General features: G+C 35.6%; 1 protein-coding gene across 10 annotated transcripts in view; it reads right to left on the minus strand.

Moving 5' to 3' along the window:
• The window catches only part of PDLIM5 (PDZ and LIM domain 5), a 190,685-nt gene that overhangs the window by 60,870 nt on the left and 109,366 nt on the right, over window positions 1-20,449 (minus strand). For 2 of the 10 annotated variants that reach the window (XM_019647528.1, XM_019647534.1), the window contains exons 5-8: window positions 19,169-19,260; window positions 10,200-10,217; window positions 9,763-9,935; window positions 9,354-9,390 (exon numbers count right to left, since the gene is read on the minus strand). In XM_019647528.1, coding sequence (XP_019503073.1) covers window positions 9,354-9,390; window positions 9,763-9,935; window positions 10,200-10,217; window positions 19,169-19,260 — 320 coding nt within the window. Of the gene's footprint in view, window positions 1-7,678; window positions 8,781-9,353; window positions 9,391-9,762; window positions 9,936-10,199; window positions 10,218-12,567; window positions 12,583-16,155; window positions 16,173-19,168; window positions 19,588-20,449 lie in introns of those variants that run through there. The other 8 variants (XM_019647524.1, XM_019647525.1, XM_019647533.1 and 5 more) reach the window with 7 other exon arrangements.

Below are 20,449 nucleotides of genomic sequence, written 5' to 3' on the forward strand. Positions count from 1 at the left end.
CATATGTTTTATACTATATTATGCCATATATTATTTTAATTATTTCATAAAACCATACCATAATCATAAACACACCACATAACATAAAGGTAGAAAAGCAAGGGCTTCTGAAACGTTCAATGTGACTGAAATTGAATAGTGGCAAATGGTAGAAAATTAAGGCTTCCATCATGGGGAAGACTGCCTATTATTAATGCTCCTAATTAAATTTTTTAAGTTGTGATTTCTTTTGACGTTAAAAAAAAAGCAAACTGCAGGAGGTGTTTTCAATATTGAATTTCAATGAAGAAGTTCCTTTTATTTTCTGGTTTAGTTCAATAAACGTGTTGTGTAATTTCCCTCTATAAAGGTGAAGTTGGAAGAATTTACCCAAATAGCGTTATAAGAGAAGTGTTGCTAGTCTGATAAAACATCTAAGGAACTTAAGTGTATATTCCAGATTATAAGTCAATTTTTGCATATTACAAAAAGATTTTATGAAAAAATCTTTATAAACGGTAGTCTTACCAGTTTAATTTGATAACAGTACACAAGCATTGCCATAATTCAACAATTTCTGTGTGAAAATGCAGAGAGTAGATAGGAACTATGTGTCTTGCCTTCAATAATTTTACGTACTAGTCTCACAAGGAACTGAAGTGTAGTACTTACTTATGGTCGACAGATGGCGGCTTTTACATTATAGTCACTAAACCAGCATTTGCGTAGGACAGTACAATCCACCAGTAGAAAGTGAAAGGAGGTAAATTACAAATATTTTACATTTTGCAAGAGACAAAATTATCGCTTCGTTACATACTCATTTTTTGGACTTGTGGTCTTTTTTTCCCAGGTTGGTGAACATACTTTTCAGGAATGTATATGAGGGTATCAGCTAAGAGGGTCTCTCTGGCTATTATTATTTTTAAAAATTAGACTCTGCTGTGGAAGCCTTGGTGTTCTGTGTTTTGGGGTAAATCCAATTGTTAATTCTTACACCTCATAAAAATATTTAAGAGTATGATAGTCTCATACAGGTGAATGATTCCTGATTTCACTGCATACCTTTAAAGGACAGTAGTTTTAGGTAATGTATTCAAATGCCACGTGTCTTAATAAGATATATAACCAGGGCCCCGCATACTTGTGAGAGAGCGATAATGAAGACCCAGCACAGGTCAGCAGCTGTGTGTCTTCATCTATTTTATGTGGGTTGTATGAGTATCTGTGAACAAGCTAAATTATTTTTTTTTAAACTTGTTGTAAAAAGGGTACTTTTAGAAATATGTATGTAGTTTCTGCTTTCCAAGTTTTCAATGAATGTACAAAGGGGATAGGTTTCTGTTTGAGAAGTAACTTAAGATCTGTTCTGATGATCTTCAACTAGAAATCAAGTGGGCATTATTTATTGCTCTGGGGAAGCATATAACAGGATATTTTTTTCCCCATAACTACTTCAGTTTTGTGTAATGTAACTGGTGACTGGAGTTTGAACCGGTTTCCTTCTCTGGGGAGAGGCTGAGTCACTCTTCTCTTGATGAGTATTTAAGTCTTTGAAAATTGGGAGTCCATATCATATATTATTACATAATTCTTAATCATAAATAATATGTGAAAAATCGGAACCTACCATTCCTTGAGCAAGAGAGATAAAAGACAGATAAAGAGTATGTCTTCATCATGATAATTTTATATATCTTTTTGCTAAACCAAGATACTACTTTATACTTATTTATATAGAAAATTTATATGAAAACTTTTAAATTGTTTATTAGATAAATATTTTATGTAGTAAAAGCTCTGAAAATGGTGAGATCAAGAAAATCACCATTTAACTTAAATTGTATGGTGTTTGGCACAATGATGTATTGTAACTATATATGTTTTTAAAAGAATTATCTTTCAATGAAATTTTCTGAGGCCTTCCATAATTCTGTGTCAGTAAAATACACATTATTACTAGCTTTCCATTATTAGCAGATTACTAATAAGAAGGCTGTTGCTTCTTTTTCATCAATATTGTAGATTAGACTCTTAACATTTCCTTAGTAATGATAAAATTATTTCTATTGGTTTTTCCAATCAGAGCACTATGCTTCTCATAGAACTGTTTCCAAAATTAGTCAGGTATTGTCTCGTCACAGTAGTCACTGAGCTATTCATGTTGAAACAGACCAAATATACAAAGGAACATGAATTAAAAAACAAGTTTTCATTTAATTATTTTAAAAGTCTTCCTTGACTATTTAACAAAAAGGTAATATCTAGGTCAAACTGTCAGATTTTGCCAATTAGATTGCCCAAAGCACAACAACAATTGTCCTTTTAATCAACTTAGGTATTGTTCCACTTTACCTCCAGTACAGATATTAATGTCTTGGTATTTTTATACAATTTTTACCATATACTGAATTTATATTCAATTAAAAGTTAGGTATACCATGCTGTAAACAATTTCCCTAAAATTCAACAATTAGGGAACTGGAGAAATATGCAATTATGTACAATTAGTAGCCATTTGTTACTGCTAGTTAGTGCCCAATGTGGTGGGATACTAACTCTTGTGTTCAAAGAGCTCAAATTCCAGTTAGGAATATAGCACGTGGAGACATATACCTGTCATCCAAAGTAGAAAAAAAGGCACCACATCAGAGGTAATAACAATACTTCCAACTAGGTCAAAGTCAGTGATTCTACTTAAGAATGACTTTTTCTTAGATGCTAATCTTTCAAATTGAATATCAGTACAGAAAGGCAGCTGGACTGAATTGTTTGCCCATCTCCACCCCCATTCATATGTATGTTGAAGCCCTAGCCCCCCATGTGACAGTACTTTGAGAGAGAGCCTTTAGGGAGGTAATTAAGGTTAAATGAGGTCATAACAGTTGGCCCCTAAATCCAGTAAGACTGGTGTCCTTATAATAAGAGGAAGAGACACAGAGCTCTTTCGCTTCTCATATGCACAGAGGAAAGGCCAAGCAAGAAGGTAGTCAAGCCAGATGGAGAGGCCTCACTAGCAACCCAACCTGCTAGCATCTTAGCTTTGGACTTCTAGCTTCTAGAATTGTGAGAAAATTAATTTCTGTCATTCAAGCCACCAAGTCTGCAGTGTCTTGTTACAGCAGCCTGAGCTGACTGATGCACTGCATATCTAATTTAAGAAGTAGTTCACTGGAGATTAATCTTACAATCCTAACACCCACTTTCAAAGTGAATTTGTATTTTTATGCATTTGTATATTAATATTTTATATATTTATATATACATGTCTAATAAATGTCCATTTATATATGGATTTATATAGTGAATGTATAGATCTTTACTTTCATAGCCATAGTTGCATCCAGGAAGAAGTACCATGCCTATTAAGTTCCTTCAAATTTATATTATTATACTAAGACTCTTGCCTTCCAAGAGCTTATACCCTAGTTGGAGATTTAGGGCATGTAGACAAATATCCATAAAACAAATTAGAAAAGGAGGTGCCAAACAGGGGTAAGAACAATATACTATGTTACTTCAGAAGAAAGAAGGCTATTTCTACTGTGAGTGAACTGTACGGTTAAGAGTTTTAGGAATAAAAACCTTAGGGCCAGCCGAGTGGCTCAATTCGCTAAGAGCTCGCTCAAGAGTGTTCGATGCCCGGCCCGAGCTGAGCTGCCGCTGAGCTACCAACAGGTGGCAGGATGGATCAGCTAAAAAAACCCCAAAAAACAAAAAAAAAAACCTTATTTGGGAGCATTTGCACTCAGCATCACTCTCAGTGGCACAGCACTGGCACTTGGGCAGGACGATGTTTCCATCTGCAGAATTAGTCAGAGCATCCTTAGACCCCCAGGTGCGCCCTCCTGGCCTTGGAATAGCTGTATTAGCTCCCTGCGCGTTTCCGAAGGCAGCAGCAGCATCACCCCCAGGAGCAAGCCAGAGGTCAACGTCTAAGGACGTGAAGAAAACAGCACAGGTGCTCAGATGAAAGTAAAGTGGCTGATTAAATGACTAATACACTTGACCCCAACATGCTGCACATGGAAAACGGTGCCATACACAGTCGTAATGTCTTATTAAGTGCTGCCTGCCGGTGGCGAGTCTATTCCATTTACTCAGAGCTCATCGTACTTTTCTATTTGAAAGCTTCTCACGTTGCTGACTCATTCATGCAGCCCTGACTATATCTGGTTTCTAATACCTTTACCCAGTCGTTACTCCCAGGATGCTTCCGATGCAGTCAAAAAATAAACAGCCCTTCCTTTCGACTTCCATACACCTTTCAGGCTGACTTACCTGATCTTTCACTTTAATGGTTTCCCTACACGGTGTTTGTGATCTGGGTTGAAGATTTAAGGAGAACGGACGGGATACCGAGAGAGAGTGAATGATGAGAAGACGAAGACAAGAACCACACTGAACCTGTGTAACCGAGGCCCAAATAAGGATCTAAAAGAGCATGATTTTGTTGTAGATCAGGTTCTCCAGATGCCAAGACAGCGTTTAGCATGGAGGCTGTTTATTAAGGACTGCCTTTAGGATCAACACCTGTTGTGGAAGGAAGACACAAGCGCTGGACCAAGAAAGGCCCTTCCAATTTGTCCCTACCCGGGATGAAATGATCAAGCTTTTCATTGCCTCCTCCCTCCAATCAGTCCACTGCTTTGGAACAGCTCCATGAAAGCTGTGGTCTTACAAGACGGGGTGTCTGCAGCTGGGGCGCTATGTGAAGGCACTGACCACTGAAAGTTCCCTTGCCCCGTAACACCCTCAGAAGCAGTGGTATCAAGTCCTCTAATGAAGCAGTTATCTGGACAAGAATCCTGATGTCCACTACTGACTTAACGTCACACGAGGTCAGACAATTAAGTTTGCGAACTCATCCTAGAAAAAGTGCTACATACCTCGCTGAATATCACTACAGTCACCTTCAAAGTGCTCCCCTTGGGAGGCTATGCAGCCACACCAGCACCTAGTCCACCCTTCAAAGCAATTTTGGAACTCTTTTTCTGGAATGGCCTTCAGAACTGTCACTGTATTACCCCTGATGTCCTGAATGTCATCAAAATGTCTTCCTTTCAATATTTCCTTTATCTTTGAGTGAAGAAAGAAGACATTGGGGGGCCAGATCATGTGAGTAGGGAGGCTGTTCCAATACAGTTATTTGTTTACTGGCTAAAAACTCCCTCACAGACAGTGCCGTGTGAGCTGGTGCCTTGTCGTGACGCAAGAGCCATGAATTGTTGGCGAAAAGTTCAGGTCGTCTAACTTTTTCATGTAGCCTATTCAGCACTTCAAACAGTAAACTTAGTTAACAGTTGGTTCAAATTTATAATGAATAATCTCTCTGATGTCAAAAAAGGTTAGCAACACGGTTGCAACAAGCTCGCGAACTTAATTGTCAGACCTTGTACACTGTACTAAATGGAAACTTTTTCTAGGTCTTCAATGGGTCCCATTGGGAAAAGCATTAAACCACTAACTATGCTTAGGGCTGATGCTAACTAGGTGAGTGTACACAGTGTATTTAGCAAGTTGATTGACCTGTTTGGTTCTTCATTTTCTAATTTCATTTGAAAGTGGTTAGATATGATAAGACAACCTCCCATTTAAAACGCCACGGATAGTAATGGGAATATAAGCTCTTTGCCCATGGGCATAAATATCTGTTTTTATATCATGCTTCCTCTCATGCTGCCCTTTGCGTTCTGTGCTTGCCATGCTCCTTTTTCTGCCTCGGAGTTTCCACACTCATCGTCTCTCTTATACACTGACCACAATATATCACATGACTGACCCCCTTTCCTCTGTCAGGTGATGGCACTAAGGTGATCTCAGAGGTCTCCACAATCTAAGTATTACCTCCCTGCCTAAGCCAAATGTCCTTTCTATTAACTGATTTTCTTATCTTGGTAACACAATGATCTCAGATCATCTTGTTTACATAAGAATCTAGTATTCACTGCTGAATCCCTAGCACTTACCAGTGCCTGGCATTTATGTATTTAATAATTATTCCTGTGAAAGAATGAATGCAGGTAGTGAATGAGTATTTATGATTTGTATGATTTTAAATACACATCAGAAACACAACAATGGCAAAATTAGTTGTCTGGGGGAAATCAATTCATTCTATATTTCTGAATAAATTTGAATAAAAGAAGGGACTGCTGCTCTCCATCATAATATCAATATTTTCATTAAACAGGCTAAGGTATTTTTATCTGTATCTTCCTAAAGGACATAAGATGTACAAAATGAGTATGTTGCCGTTTCCACAAACAGTATACTGTTCAATGTAACAAAACTGCTAACTGTGTGGGAGACATTCCATCTTCTGGCTGGTAAAACATTTTAAGGAAAAAAATGTTGAAAATTCTTAAGAGTAACTTCCCAATTTTACATTAAAAAACAAGCTTATGATAAAGAAAGTCTGTGTAAGAGAGACAAACAAAAACAAGCTATAAATTAGGTCACTAGACTTACAATAATATTTTTGCAAGAAGCCTTTATAATTTTTGGCTAGCTTTTAAGCTAGGAATATAAGATGTCCCAGGAGATTAACTGAGCGCAGGAATTCAACCTCTGACAGGGTCAAATGGAATGTCCTTTGTGATCCTGGCTAAACATTCACCCTTATACTCATATATGGGTCATTCCATTTATTTAAGTCTATGCTTTCAATGTGACATTAAATACCTTATTTTGAACTTGGCAAGGTATTAGATTCTTATTTTCATCTGCAGCTATTTCAAGTTATAAAGTTCTACACATATTTTCTTGTCTCTATTAGGGAAAAATTATTTTATTTACCTAAAACTCTCTTTCTATTGGTTCTTTCTCTCAGCTCTGCAGTTATTCTAGAAATTTGGCTCTTGGTGGAAAATGCCATGTTTACTCTACCCACACCATTTATTTTCATGAGGATCTGATTCTATTGTCTTTCAAACATCATCTTTTGAGATCAATGAGGAATTATGAGTTACAGGAAAGCCTGGTCTAAGAAAGTAGGTTTTATTATAGAGGCCAGAAACACAGTAATAACTGGGATTGATGTCAGGATCATAAATTACAAGCAGTATCTGAAGAACTGATGCTATAAAAGAAAGACATCTTACTATCTTATGACGTGTAGCAGAAATGAATATAAATAAATCCTAAGATGATTTTTAAATGCATTTGGCGTGCCAAATTTTAAATAGTGATTTTAAATCAATCACTAACTGAAATTAACTAGTTTCTCTAAATGATTTGGCACTGTCCTAGTCTATGGAAACATTAACTTGAAGAAGGCTTAAAAAAAAAAAAATTAAAAAGGACCCCTGAATGCAGGCAATAACTTTCAATAATCATTTTCACACAGAAACTAATTCTATGTTGTGCCACAGTCTAGCTTGTTTTATATATTACTAACATAAGATGTTATGTTAAATAACGTATTAATTCAGGGGGAAAAAAACTGAATCTGGACCTCTGTCATATTCTACTGGGTTGTTGGAAAAGTCATGATGCATTTTTGCAATGAAAAACATAGAAAAAATATGTCATGACTTTTCCAACAATCCAATACACTCAAATTTTAGAAACCTTACAGAATTAAAAATGTCTTCCAAATGAAATGTCAAGATAATTATTTATTTCACCCAACTAATACTGTAAGAAGGCTTGAATGGCATCGTTACTAGCTTCAAGGAAACAGAAAACAGGTACAAAGCAAAGTTAAAGGCAACTTTATTACACTTTTCCAAACTTCAAAATGCATTCATTCATTGTTGCATTCAGATCTAATATATAATACATTATATTACAAGACAGAAAGCATTTCTGATCAGATATTTACCTTGCATGTACTGCCCAAAACAGAGCTTCCTAGGAATAGCAGCAACACACAAGAGTTTATACCATTAAGTAAAATATTTCTATGATGTCGCATAAAGGATCATTCATATTTCAATTTATGTTCATTTCCTCTGATTTAGAACAAACGAAGCTATATTTTCTATATCTTACTAGTTAATGCTTAGGAATATTTCCTTTGGTAGAAAATAAGATTTTTTTTTTTTTAATTAACCAAACCAAAAGAACACTGTATTTCCCTATTGCAAATAGGGACAGAATTCTCTTCTTTCCTTTGTTAGGAGCCAAATCTGGGCTCCCTCCTCTCCCTAGAACCATCCTGAATAGTCCCTGCTTTAAAAGATACCCAAATCTATAATAAACTCTATTCTAATAAAGTCTTCTTGTTTTATCTTGCCTCTTCCTATTTGCTTACTTAGAATAATTTACAACCCACTTTTAAAATGACATAAGAATGAAGTTAAAAATACTCTTGGGAAATACAGTAACATACAGGAAGTATTTTCCAAATTAGACAAGAACATTATTTGCTCACCTACCTCTGCTTCAAACAACCCACCCAATTCAACTTACGGAAAGAATTCCTTTTCTAGGGTTACTACCTTAGTAACAGTGGAAACAGATGTAACTTCACTGACTAGATCTCGTCCCTTATATACTCTCCTGGTTTAACATTTGTGAGCTACCCACTAGCACAGGACATGTTCATCCTCCTCATCTTCACAACGGCAGGAAATGGTTAGGAAAGTATAGAAAAAGTTCTATTTTTCATAAGGCAAATTTAATACAGATTCTGCTACGAAGTGGGAAAAAAAGAACAAGTGAATGAAAATATATGTGCTGGCTGCTTGAGGGGGCTCATACATCACTGCACGTTAAGAGCACGCGCTGAAACTTCATGGTGCCAGTCACGTAATTTTGTGTATTTGGGACTAAAGACGTGAAGGGGTATCTTTTCCCTGTGGAAATAAAAAAGACAAAGAAAAAAAAAAAGAAAGAAGAAAAAAAGAAAAGTGATAGGAGAGTCGTAAGAAAGAGAAAGTTTCTACACTTCGTACATCATGCTGAAAACATGCCTTTTAAAGCTTAATTTCACATAGCTGTCTTATTTAATAGCAAAAGATTTTAAGGGTAGAGCATTTTTCAGAAATACAGAAATGAAACTATAGAGCCCTTTCGGAAACATCAATTTTTATGCCCGAAATAAAATGACTGCAAGACAACACACGGACTCATCCACAGAGGTCTGTAATGTTAGCAAAGCATCCCCAGATGCACCCTCGGCCCACGTATTTCCATACAAAAGGAAATAAGACTTAGACATGAAATCCAGGCAATATCCACTAATTTTAAAATCTGTAAGTTGTACATTTAAGACCCACAAAAGGCACTCAAATTAAATGCTTAGCTTCTAGCTGCAAAGACAAAATGCCATACCATTACACTTGAGAACGTGAAAAACCAATTGAGACCACTCATGAAAGGAAAGCATTCAATTTATATATTAAATTAAAAAAAAAAGGACAACTTACTTTGCCTTCTTTGTATTATCAGTTTCTGATTCGTTCACTGAAATATAAGCAAATCCAGTATTAGTTCCTTTTTTAACTTTAAAACCACGTAAGCAATTACATGTACCAATCACTACCAAATGCTAACGCTGCACAAAGCCACTAAAAAAAATTCCAAGTCATCTTGTCAGTGGCTGTGGTATACGATTAATATAATCACTATTACTGCTACTGCTGCTTCAACACTTTTCCACGGAACTCTCGAGGGCTGCTTTCTTATTTACAACACCCATACGTATTATGCATGGCATAACTAAAAAGCAAACTGTCTCAGAAAAATTATTGTTTTCCAGTCATTGTCTATCCGTCCAAATGCTACTCTCTGTGGCAAACAACGTTCACCTATGAGACTCCCTGGGTATTCACTTACGATGTTCGGTCCCAGTGATCTGGGCCAGGATGCGGAAAGAGCGAGACTGGGTGGTGCCAGTCCTCGGACGCCAGTCTTCAGTGTCCTCAATCAGCCTCTTCTTGCTGGCGTCACTGTGAGTGGGTATGTGATAAAACTCTGTATTACGCTCCACAATGTGTTTTCTCGGTGGGCTACAGTTAAGAAAAAAAAAGAATTTAAAAAATTTTAATTATATTAAGGATAAATATCCTCTGCCCAATTATTTATAATGTATACATTTAATCCTCAGTGTTCTTCTTGTATCCTTTTGCAAGCATACACAGCCTCAATTTTTTTAAAAAACAAAAGAGCATCCTTCTAAAATGGAGTAGACTAAGTTTTAAAATTATTTTTAAAAGTACGTGTATGCTAATATAAAATAATAGTGTTAAGTATCTATTCAACAGAAATGTTACCGTTTCGGCGGGATTTTCCTTTTAAGTGACAGAAGAAGGCAGCAGAAGAGAGATTTCCAACATGAAGAAAAGGAAAAGATTAAGAAAAGAAGGAAAATAATGAGAAATTTGAAAGTTCACCAGAGGTAAAATAAAACAATTTGAAATTACGTACTTGTATTATTCATCTAATGCCTAACAAAACACAGAAATGGACTATATTCGCAGCCACTATTAAATAGCAATATGCCACTAAGATATATTAGCTGTCACAAAATTAAATGATCGTATCTTCACTGGGCCCAGGAACCGAGGATGGTTTAGCACAGGCTGAACCAGGAATTCCAAACAGTTTTGAAAAGGGTGAGAGCTGTTATTTTCCAGTTTTCTCATTCGTGTGTACAGACTTTCCTCATCCTGAACAAAATTGTGTGCCGGATCAAAAGTGAGAAAGAGCTACGGTATATCACAAACCGATAAAACAGTTACCAAAGGACCAAGGTGTAAACCCTGGCTCTCTGACTTTTCAGATGTGTGATTTGGACAAGTCTATCTCACTAAGCCTCAGATTTTTTCATTTATAAGACAAGGCTATCACATATAAAGTCACACTGTCCTGAGTATTACATGAAATCATATATGTGAAAGGGATTTGTAAACTACAAAGTTGAAGAGTTTGCTAAGAACATCCATTTTTCTCTTAATAAATCATAAATATTGGGCAATTCACAAAGTACATTATTTTAACACTTGAACCTAAGATTTAGTGAACATAATACTTTTTTCCATCTCTCCTTCCTGCCCACAAAATAGGATAAATGTAAACTTTTGGAGGCTGTGAGTTCCATGTCAGAAGCGAAAAAGGGGCCTGAGTCTGGTGGCAGACAACTGGCCCAGGATCCAAGCAGAGAAATTCCCTAAGCGTATCAGATGTGGGCTGCAACACCAGAGAGGTAGAACTCACTGCTGGAAAATCACAGTGCTATCAGAATTCCTGCTATCAGAATTCATGACTACTGCCATTTAATAGTTGCACTTTTAAAGCTGTCTCCATACACTGAAAGAGTTTGTGCCCAGTGAAGAACATGATAGAATTAACATTAACACTGGCTTTAGAGACAAATAATAGCTTCAGGCACTACCGCCTCCATTCAGTGTGTGTTTCATGCAAGTCATTTAATTTCTCCAAGTGTAGACTTTTCCCACCTGAGAAGTAGGGACTGCATCTATCTTAATGGGTTGTTTTGAGAAATTAGATAATGTATGTAAAGTGTTTCCACAGTACCTAATGCATAGTAATGATTTTATAATTTTTTTGTGATTACTAGAAAAATTATTTGTAATACCTGTTCTGATTTTGCCATGCAAAATCAGTAATACCTATTAATATAATTTATGGTAAAATTTTAATATTCCAGAAGTGAAATATCTAAAAGATCTTTTACAAATATTGAACGAAACCTAATCCTTTTTAAAACAGACAAAATTTTTAAAACTTAGAAAATAGGCATAGATTACTTTACAAACACACTGTCTCTGGCAGGTATAAATTCCTAAACAGACAATACTTTAACTTATGCAATTACTTCAAAAAAATTTATGTTAACTACTAAAACTTACAGTTTTAAATTTCTCTTTAATGAACCTGTGTAGTTTACTCTTAAAATGATGCCAATTTCAGGTATAAGACTATTTTATCATCTACAAAAAAGATCTGGTCTATAAAACAGCAAAACAATAGTGTCTAATTTACTAAGAATAGTAAAACGACACCACTTAAGAATATTTCCTAGCTATCATACACTTGCAAAGTTTAGTACCCCTGGACTCTCTGTGACATTAGCCACATCAAAGGTCTTGCGTTAAGTGATATGAAGTTTCTAAACATTTACTTAGTGTTTTCTGGCTTTGAAATTCTAGATGCTGATGACTATGATTAAAGATAAGAATAATCTCAATGATTTTATTTTTTTTTAAAGTACTGAGGATAGAATATAAACTTACTTATCAAGAACAAATAATTTATTTCAAAATACAGACATTTAAAATCAGCAAGTTTATTCAAATTAAAAATAAAATACTAAACAAGGGAGGCTCAAACTGCATCTCCAATTGTAGTATACATTGTCTATAATAATTAACTATCTCCCTAAGGTTTAGCTTATTAAGTTTTCCACTGCAGAAGTGTGGGTGTTTTAAACATACCCACTGATTCATATGAAGTTCTCTAGCATGAAAAATGTTTCCTGGCTCCTTAACATATTTGAAAATTCTTGCAAGAAGAAGATACTAACAAAATTTGTTGGTGGTGTTAAATTGAAAGGAAGATGGAAAGTTACAGAGAGACAATGATGAAAATTACAAAAGTAACCACTGATTAAGTACTTACGTGGTGCCAGGGTTACTGGAGAAAGAATAATACACACAAAAAAAAGATGTGATAAAGTAGAGAAGACATTGATGTTCCCAGGATGATGTAAAACAGACAAAGATGGGGCCAAAAAAAGAAAAGAAAAGAAATGAAATAAGGAAATTCAAAACAACGAATTTACATAAAGATGTTACACAAACATCATGCTTCAAAATAATCATGTAAATGCAGACAAACAAAATGAGTGTTAGTCAAAATTCTGTTATACTTTCATCTGTGTTTTTGTCTGTTTCCAAAACACTGAAAAATACTTGATATATTCATGCTAGTTCAAGTCTCAAGTTACTAATATCAAGAAAGATCCACTATTTTCAAAAGTTTTGTAGGGTTTTTATAAAATTCATTTTAGCATGAATCCAAATTCATATCATGTTCCTAACAAAAGGCAGAAATTAAGTAGATATAAGATGTAGAAACAGATTGTTTTAGAATCACCTTTAAAATCAGAGCAGAATAAGACTCTTACATAATGTAAGTGGTATATAGTCATCTTCTCACATAAATTATCCTGAATCATATATAAATGAATGATAAACTAAAAATTTTCTTATTTTTTAAAAATGCAGTGGTTATGATGCAAATATAGGAAGCTCAGAGGGTCACAAATAATGGGCTATCCTTCAATTTCCATACTCTTCCGTGTCCATCATTACCACCATCCTCATCCACAAGTAAATCTCAGGAAGTTTAGAACTGATTTGCATGAACTCCATAGCTCTGTATTATCAGCGATCTCATTATTACCCTGAAAGGCATGCCTAATATGATATAGTAAAGGAACTAAGTTAACGACATCTGAACAGGGAAAACCTCAAAACATAATTCACTCACATAGCCTATTAAGAATCATTTCAAAAATACAATTGACCCTTGAATGTGGGGGTTATGGGTGCTGACACCTGTGCAGTCGAAAATCCACATTATAACTTTTAACTCCCTCGCAAAGTGTGCTGTTCCGGGGTATCGGCTGGCGATTGGTCCCAGGACCCACTCAGGCACCAAACTTCACGGATACTCAAGTTCCGTATAAGATGACCCAGAACAACACATACAGTTACCCCTCTGTATCTGTGGATTCCCAACCATGGATTGGAAATACTGCTTCCACCTGTGGTTGGCTGAATCCATGGATGCAAAACTCAAAGGTAGGGGGAGCTGATGGTATATTTATTGAAAAATTCTGTATATAAGTAGACTGTGCAGTTCAAACCTGTGTTGTTCAAGGGTCAACTGCATATTCATATTCTAGTAAGGACAAAGAAGACTAAAGTATAAACTCTACTTTGTCAACATACTGTTGAATCAACCCTTCCGTAATAAAGTTTAACATGAGTAACTAATAATTCATTATCAACATAGTGAGAAAAGCTGCCTACCGGTTTTAATAATACCACTGTGCAGTGCAGCTATATTTCCAAATGTCAAAGTCAGTTTCGTCAACTCAAGTGAGGGCTCAGTTTCACTGAATGGGGGTGGGCGAAGGAGTAAATTGATCTCAATAGTTTGCCAGTATTTATTCCTCTCTCGCTACACTGCAAAGCATTCCCTCCTCAGCTTTGCTCTTTAAGAAGTAGGAAACTATTGGGTTGTCAGAAAAGTCATGACATATTTGTACAATGAAAAACATAGAAAAAATATGTCATGACTTTTCCGACAACCCAAAAGTTTTTCAAAATTAACCTCCCCTGAACATGATAGAATTTTAGATGTATATTTAAACATACTTAAATGTTACAAAGTTTCAGGAAAAAGTTTTATGTCATCATGAAGTTGGGGAGAGTGTTCTATGATGTGAATAGGGGGTTGATTGGTTTCAATGTAAAGATGTCAATTTGAATATGCCAAATAGTTTCATGCATTTTTAAAAAGATGCCCAAGTGGAACAGCCCATCACACACCACAATGGCATCTGTGCCAATGTGACAGTCAGATGACCTGGCTTGTCACCCAGGATATGATGCCCACTTCCCCTCTACCCTGGGCAAGTTGCAATCCATAGAAAGAAGCCTCTTTTTCCTCAACAGTGCAATGGATCATAATTTCTTTGTCTTTCAGACTTCTTCTGTCTAACATATTTATTTGCAGGCCCTCTGAAAACTATACAAACACATGTTTGTTGTTAGGACAGATTTCTAAACCACTCAAAAAAAAAAGACACATACTATATCAAACCCAACAGTAGTTTATGCACATTATGTATTCAAATAGCCTCAAGTCTATAATTATTAAAAACAAATATGAATTCGAAGGAACAGAAATAAGCCCAGGTCACAAACAAGTAATATAGAAGAGGGCACACCAAAATTTGACTTCAAAAATCGTAGGCTCCAATCTTAGCTCTATGATTTACAAACTGCATGACGTGAGAAGATTAACTCACCTCTCAGCATTGTTTAAATGAAAATTAAATCACAAAATATACTTAGTAATACCTAACACAATGTACAGTGATACCTAACAAATTAATCTGAATTTTAATTTAAAAATACATATATATGTTTAACTGAAATGTTCAAATTTATTTTTCTAAGTCCCATTTTTCCCCCCTTTACAAGTCAACTGTTTGTTACATTGGAATCCAGGAACAAGTCAAAGCTTTGTATATAAGAATTGAACTTTAAATAGACAAACAAATCAGAGTTTGGGATTTTTCACTAGTACATTGGGGTACACTATTCCTATGTGTATATAACCTGAAACTATTCCATTAGTGAGACCACATCAGCCACACTGGAATGAAGGTTCTCTAATAATTCAATGGTTAACGCTCTGGAGTGTGTCTAAGACAGATAGTCCACATTTCCAATTCTACTCTATAGGGTATTGATAGAGAAATTTCAGCACAAGCTCAGAACAATCACAAGTTAATTAACACAAAATTATTTTAAATTCTTATCTAATGTGACTTTTGTCTGTTTTTAAAGCTAGTCATCACCAGCCAAAGTACTGTCAATACCAATAATCACAAAAGTGAGGTTTTAAAGTTACACCACAATGATTCTCAATGCCTACTCCAACTTCCTGTGATATTTCATAAGTTGACAATTATCTCTCCTAACTAATTTCAAAAGTATATAGACCTTCAATCAGCCAGTGAGACACAACTGCACAGAGAGGTCTAAACCTTCCAGCAACATCGAAAAATCAAAAACACTGGGAAACACTTGTATTTTTATATGAATTTGGAAATCAACTCAGTTTTATATATGCCAGTCACTTGTGGTATATGTTTATGCTTTCTCTGTCTTGATCTGCTAGCAGCCTAAACTGAATCACAATACATTCCCCAAGCATTACCTTTTAAACCAGTGCACAGCAAGCCCCCCATTTATTTCATAACAAAAGTTAAATACTAATATTTATTACCATAAAGCAATTCATCGTCATATAGCAATGCAAACCAAACTTATGAAAAATATTTAATGCGGTTATTCTAAAATATGGCCGTTTTGCAAAATTTAACTTAATTTTGCAATAATCGGGCATTCATGCTGTTTACTCATATATAAATCACCATATTTCCTCTCCAGTAATGTGGATACTAACTTTGTCACTTGTGTTTTCTGCAAAGAAAAAAGCATTTAGCAATATTACTACCACATCATTATATTTTATATCTTCCAAGGCCAGGTTCTTCAAAATACCACATAGGAACTGTTAGAAGAAACTGCAGACCAAAGAAACTGAAATTAATAGACGATACATGAAAGACTTACCTCTTCAAAGCAGTGGCACATTATAATGCAAGGGCATATGGAAAGGAAAAAGGTAAATCACTTAAAATACTTGACGCAAATTAGCTTCTCTTCTAGTTTGGAGTATAAAGTCCCATTCTGCTATAAATAGAGTTAGGAGAGTACTAAAAAAGCAACAAGCCAAGACCAATAATTTTTCTATGTAGAAGTTTAAAATTTTCTTAAAGTGCCTTGTTCATTATTATTTATAAGGAGCAGGAATGCTTACATCATATTATTGAGAAATTTTCTGAAAATATCAACATAATTATAGATTTCATACTTTTAGATAGGATGAGTAACTATTTCCCAGTAATGATACATAATTAATAAGCACTTCTTTTTATCCTAGGTTTATTAATCCTATATACATTTGGGTGGGATGTCTATCAAACTGGTAAATTCGCCAGTTACTTTAAATCACTTAAAACCTAAGTCCACTGCTTTGAGGAAAAAGATCACTTATGCATTTAACTTTATATCCTTCTGAACTCTTAAATTTTTGGTTACTGGCATATATTATTTTAAAAATAAAAAGTCATTAATAGACAGTGACAACTCTCAGCTTTGAAAAGAGTTCTGTTGCAGATATTTTATAACTTTATAAAAATATGGGAAATTTAATAGTCACATTATTAGTAAAAAGCCTGACAGTAATTTTAGAAAAACAGTTTGGAGCCTGACACAGGAAATGCATTGGTGAATATCACAAAACACCTACTCTTCAAAATGACACATCACTGACAAATAAATGTGTGATTTACTTTTCATTTCCCTAATCTAAATGTAGTAAGAGAAAGGGCACTGCAAATTTTAGAATTTCAGACACCACACTTTGTTTTCAGGGTAATCAAGTTTTCATTGTCCTAACATCTGGACAACATTTGAAATCAAGCTATTTTTGAATACACCCAGTTTGCAGATGCGAAGCAGTAACTTGCTTGTTAATGATGCAAAATATGTAATAATTGCTTTTCTCCTGAATCTTGCACAGTGCTGGACACCAGGCATGTGCTCAGCAACCACATGGCAATTGACTAAGAAGCCATCAGAAAGGCCCTGTAACTATACTACTGCCTATAGTTTCTGTCTGAAAATAATAAGCTTTAAATCATTTCAAGTTTAATCAGCAAAGCTGTACTTATAAAACACAAAATTTAAGCTTGGTATTTTCAACCGTTTTAAGTGTAGTACTTTTCCATAATCTCAATTTGGTTTTGCCTCTACAATTTTCCATTAAGAAGACTGCCATATAAAATGTTAAGAAGTGGTAGGTAGTAAGGAGACAAGAGTTTAGCTCAAACACTTCCTTCAATGGACTTTTTTCTATTGAACCTGAAATTTAATAAGCATAGTAAACTTCGGCTTTTAGTTTTCTGTGTGGGTAGCATTTGACAGGCAGCATCTGTCTTTTCAGAATATGTACTTTGATTGCTCTAAAACCTACTGTTTTAAAATGGACACACACACACACACACACACACACACACACACACACACACACACAAAATACAACCAAGCACACCTCAACAATACATACTATTTCTCTTCCTCACATGAAAAAAGAAATAACATTCTTTGAAGGACACTAATTTTCCGCAATATATACATCAAAACTTGAAAAAGCCACCCATAACCACAAAACCATATGTGCAGCCCAGTAGCCGTTCTTCCAGCCCTCCTGCTCTCTTTCGCTCAGCAGCAGCCTGGAACCCTGCCATCTTCTTTCTCAAAGCCCCAAAGTTGCCATGGCAGCAGTGCTACTGCAAGTCCAGTCCCTTCATTCCATGAATTAACATTCGGAAGGGATTATCTCAGAAAGAACCTATCCACACAATTATTTTAATTACATTTTCCTGGGAACTGGCATCGGTAAAAACCATCACGCATGCAGATTATTTCCCCCCTTTTTTTCCCTTTTAAAATACATTTGTGTCACAACAAATCTAATCAAAACGAGTTTACAAAAATGACTTTGGTGTAAACTATGATCAATGAATTCAAAAAAATAAAATAACCATCTATAAATGAAAGCTGCTGAAAACAGACTCCAACCAATTATTTTAAATGTACCCCAGAAAGGAAAAATTATAAGGAACAGATTTTCTGCTAACATTACATATTTAGTGTCCATTGCTTTAAATCCATTCACTTTAGGAAAATCTTCGCAATGAAAACATTCTCTAATTTGCTTCTGAGGTTTTTCAAGTATCCCTTGATGTTACTGTTCTGTCATTACTGTTTGCTTTTAAAGACTAAATTCTAGCTTAAGCTTATCTGAAAAGAACGTTGCTAGCTCTCTGACCTAAGCTAATGCATCACAGACACATGAGTCAAAACTAAATTTGTCTTGTCTCTTTAAGCCTAATTCCTAGAAGAAAGCTTCTTACAAACTCCTCATTTCCTCCCTCCTTGGGGTGCACTACATAAGCTGATACAACTGTAACCACTCCGTTTAAACTTTTGGTGGCTAATAAAAGGATGGAAAGATTGAGAAAGAAGGATTCAAGACTTGCCTTGCATTATAAGTGCCAGCTGCTCCACGTTGTGCCAGGACTTGGAGAAAAAGACTTACAGAGTATGTTACATGGTTCATAGCATGTCAAAATGCAAAATTAGCTTTTGCTGAACCTATAATTGCCTTGCAGAAAGTGCTGCCTGTATATTATATTAGCTACATGTTAATGAAGCGAAGAAACCTTCATCTCCCTTCCGTCAAGAATAGCTGATCTGGGGGGGGGGGGGGATTTTGATGATGCCATGTCCTGGAAATTGCCTGCAAAAAAGAGTTTGGATAAGAGCAGAAAGCACCCATGGCCACCTACCCATTTTGCTGTTTACTGTCCCCCTGGGATCCTCTTCTCTGTCCCTCTGCTAGCTCCTGAGCAGGCTCGGAACACAGGCTGGTGACTGTGGGCTGCCGTGGGACATTAACTGCAGGTTTACCAGCGCTCAGGGCAGGTGAATGCTGGTCAGCACTAAGATGGGCACTAGCATGCAGTCCAGGTGCAGTGGATGGGGGAGGGATGACAGCAGCCACGGGTGAAGAGGAAGCATGGGATGAAGTGCTCGCGTGTGCTGGGGTGAAGGCGGACGACGGTGATGGGATGGATGTGACTTTGGGTGAAGACACAGAACCAAAGGGCCGTGGTGCCTTATTGTAAGCCATGTTGGTTGTGGAAGTGACTTTGGACACAGCAGGAGATGGAATGGGCACGGGTTTAACTACTTCTTTAGGTTCTCCCTATGTGAAATAAAAATAAACACACAAAAAACACACCAAATACATGCAAAACAGATTCACTGAAAAGAACACACAGCTGGCTTTTAAAAAGACAAATGCAATCATGTTAGCAGCCCAAACTTGACATGGTTTCAGATAAAAACAATGAGTTGATATAGCATAACATGCATGCTAACTGTTCCCAACATGCATAATACAGATGCACACACTGAGTATATAAATATGTAATTTTTTTTTTATAAAAATGAAAGGAGGTTCAAAATATTTAGGAAATAGAGCACGAAAGCTATCAAAAAGCCTAAAGGTCATCATAAGTGTCAATTTAGACATATTCCAAAGGAAATAATTTTAATTACCCCATGATAAATAACACATTGCCAACCAAAATGTTTATTTTAAAATATTCAGAGTCTCAAGTACAATTCCATCTTTCAAACATGTTTAGTTACTCTCCAGAGTATAATTACTTGATTAATGCAGAAACAGCCACACATTTTTAACTCTTCAATTAAAAATAAAAGGAATAAGATTATTTTGATCTAACTCGGAAATGTGCGTACTCTATTTTGAATCAAGAAACTGCATTTTTAAAAAATCAACAAAAAAGCAAATGAACAACAACAACAACAAAAATCAATAGTTTCTCTTTCCTGTAATCTACCAGTTTCTCTCTCTGGAATGTTTTGAGATATCATTTAGGGAATAAACAGGAGTAAAATTCTTTCCCTTTTCCAAAAAAAATATTTAGTAGTTTTATGTGGAAAAAAAATTATCTTAGACATTTCGTCACTGCTATTAGCCAAAGGAAAAAAAAATGACAGTAAGAAAAATCAATTCCTCCTAAAATTAACAGAATTTGTTA

Source organism: Hipposideros armiger, unplaced genomic scaffold (assembly GCF_001890085.2).
Source record: "Hipposideros armiger isolate ML-2016 unplaced genomic scaffold, ASM189008v1 scaffold_112, whole genome shotgun sequence".
NCBI classification, from domain to species: Eukaryota; Metazoa; Chordata; class Mammalia; order Chiroptera; family Hipposideridae; genus Hipposideros; species Hipposideros armiger.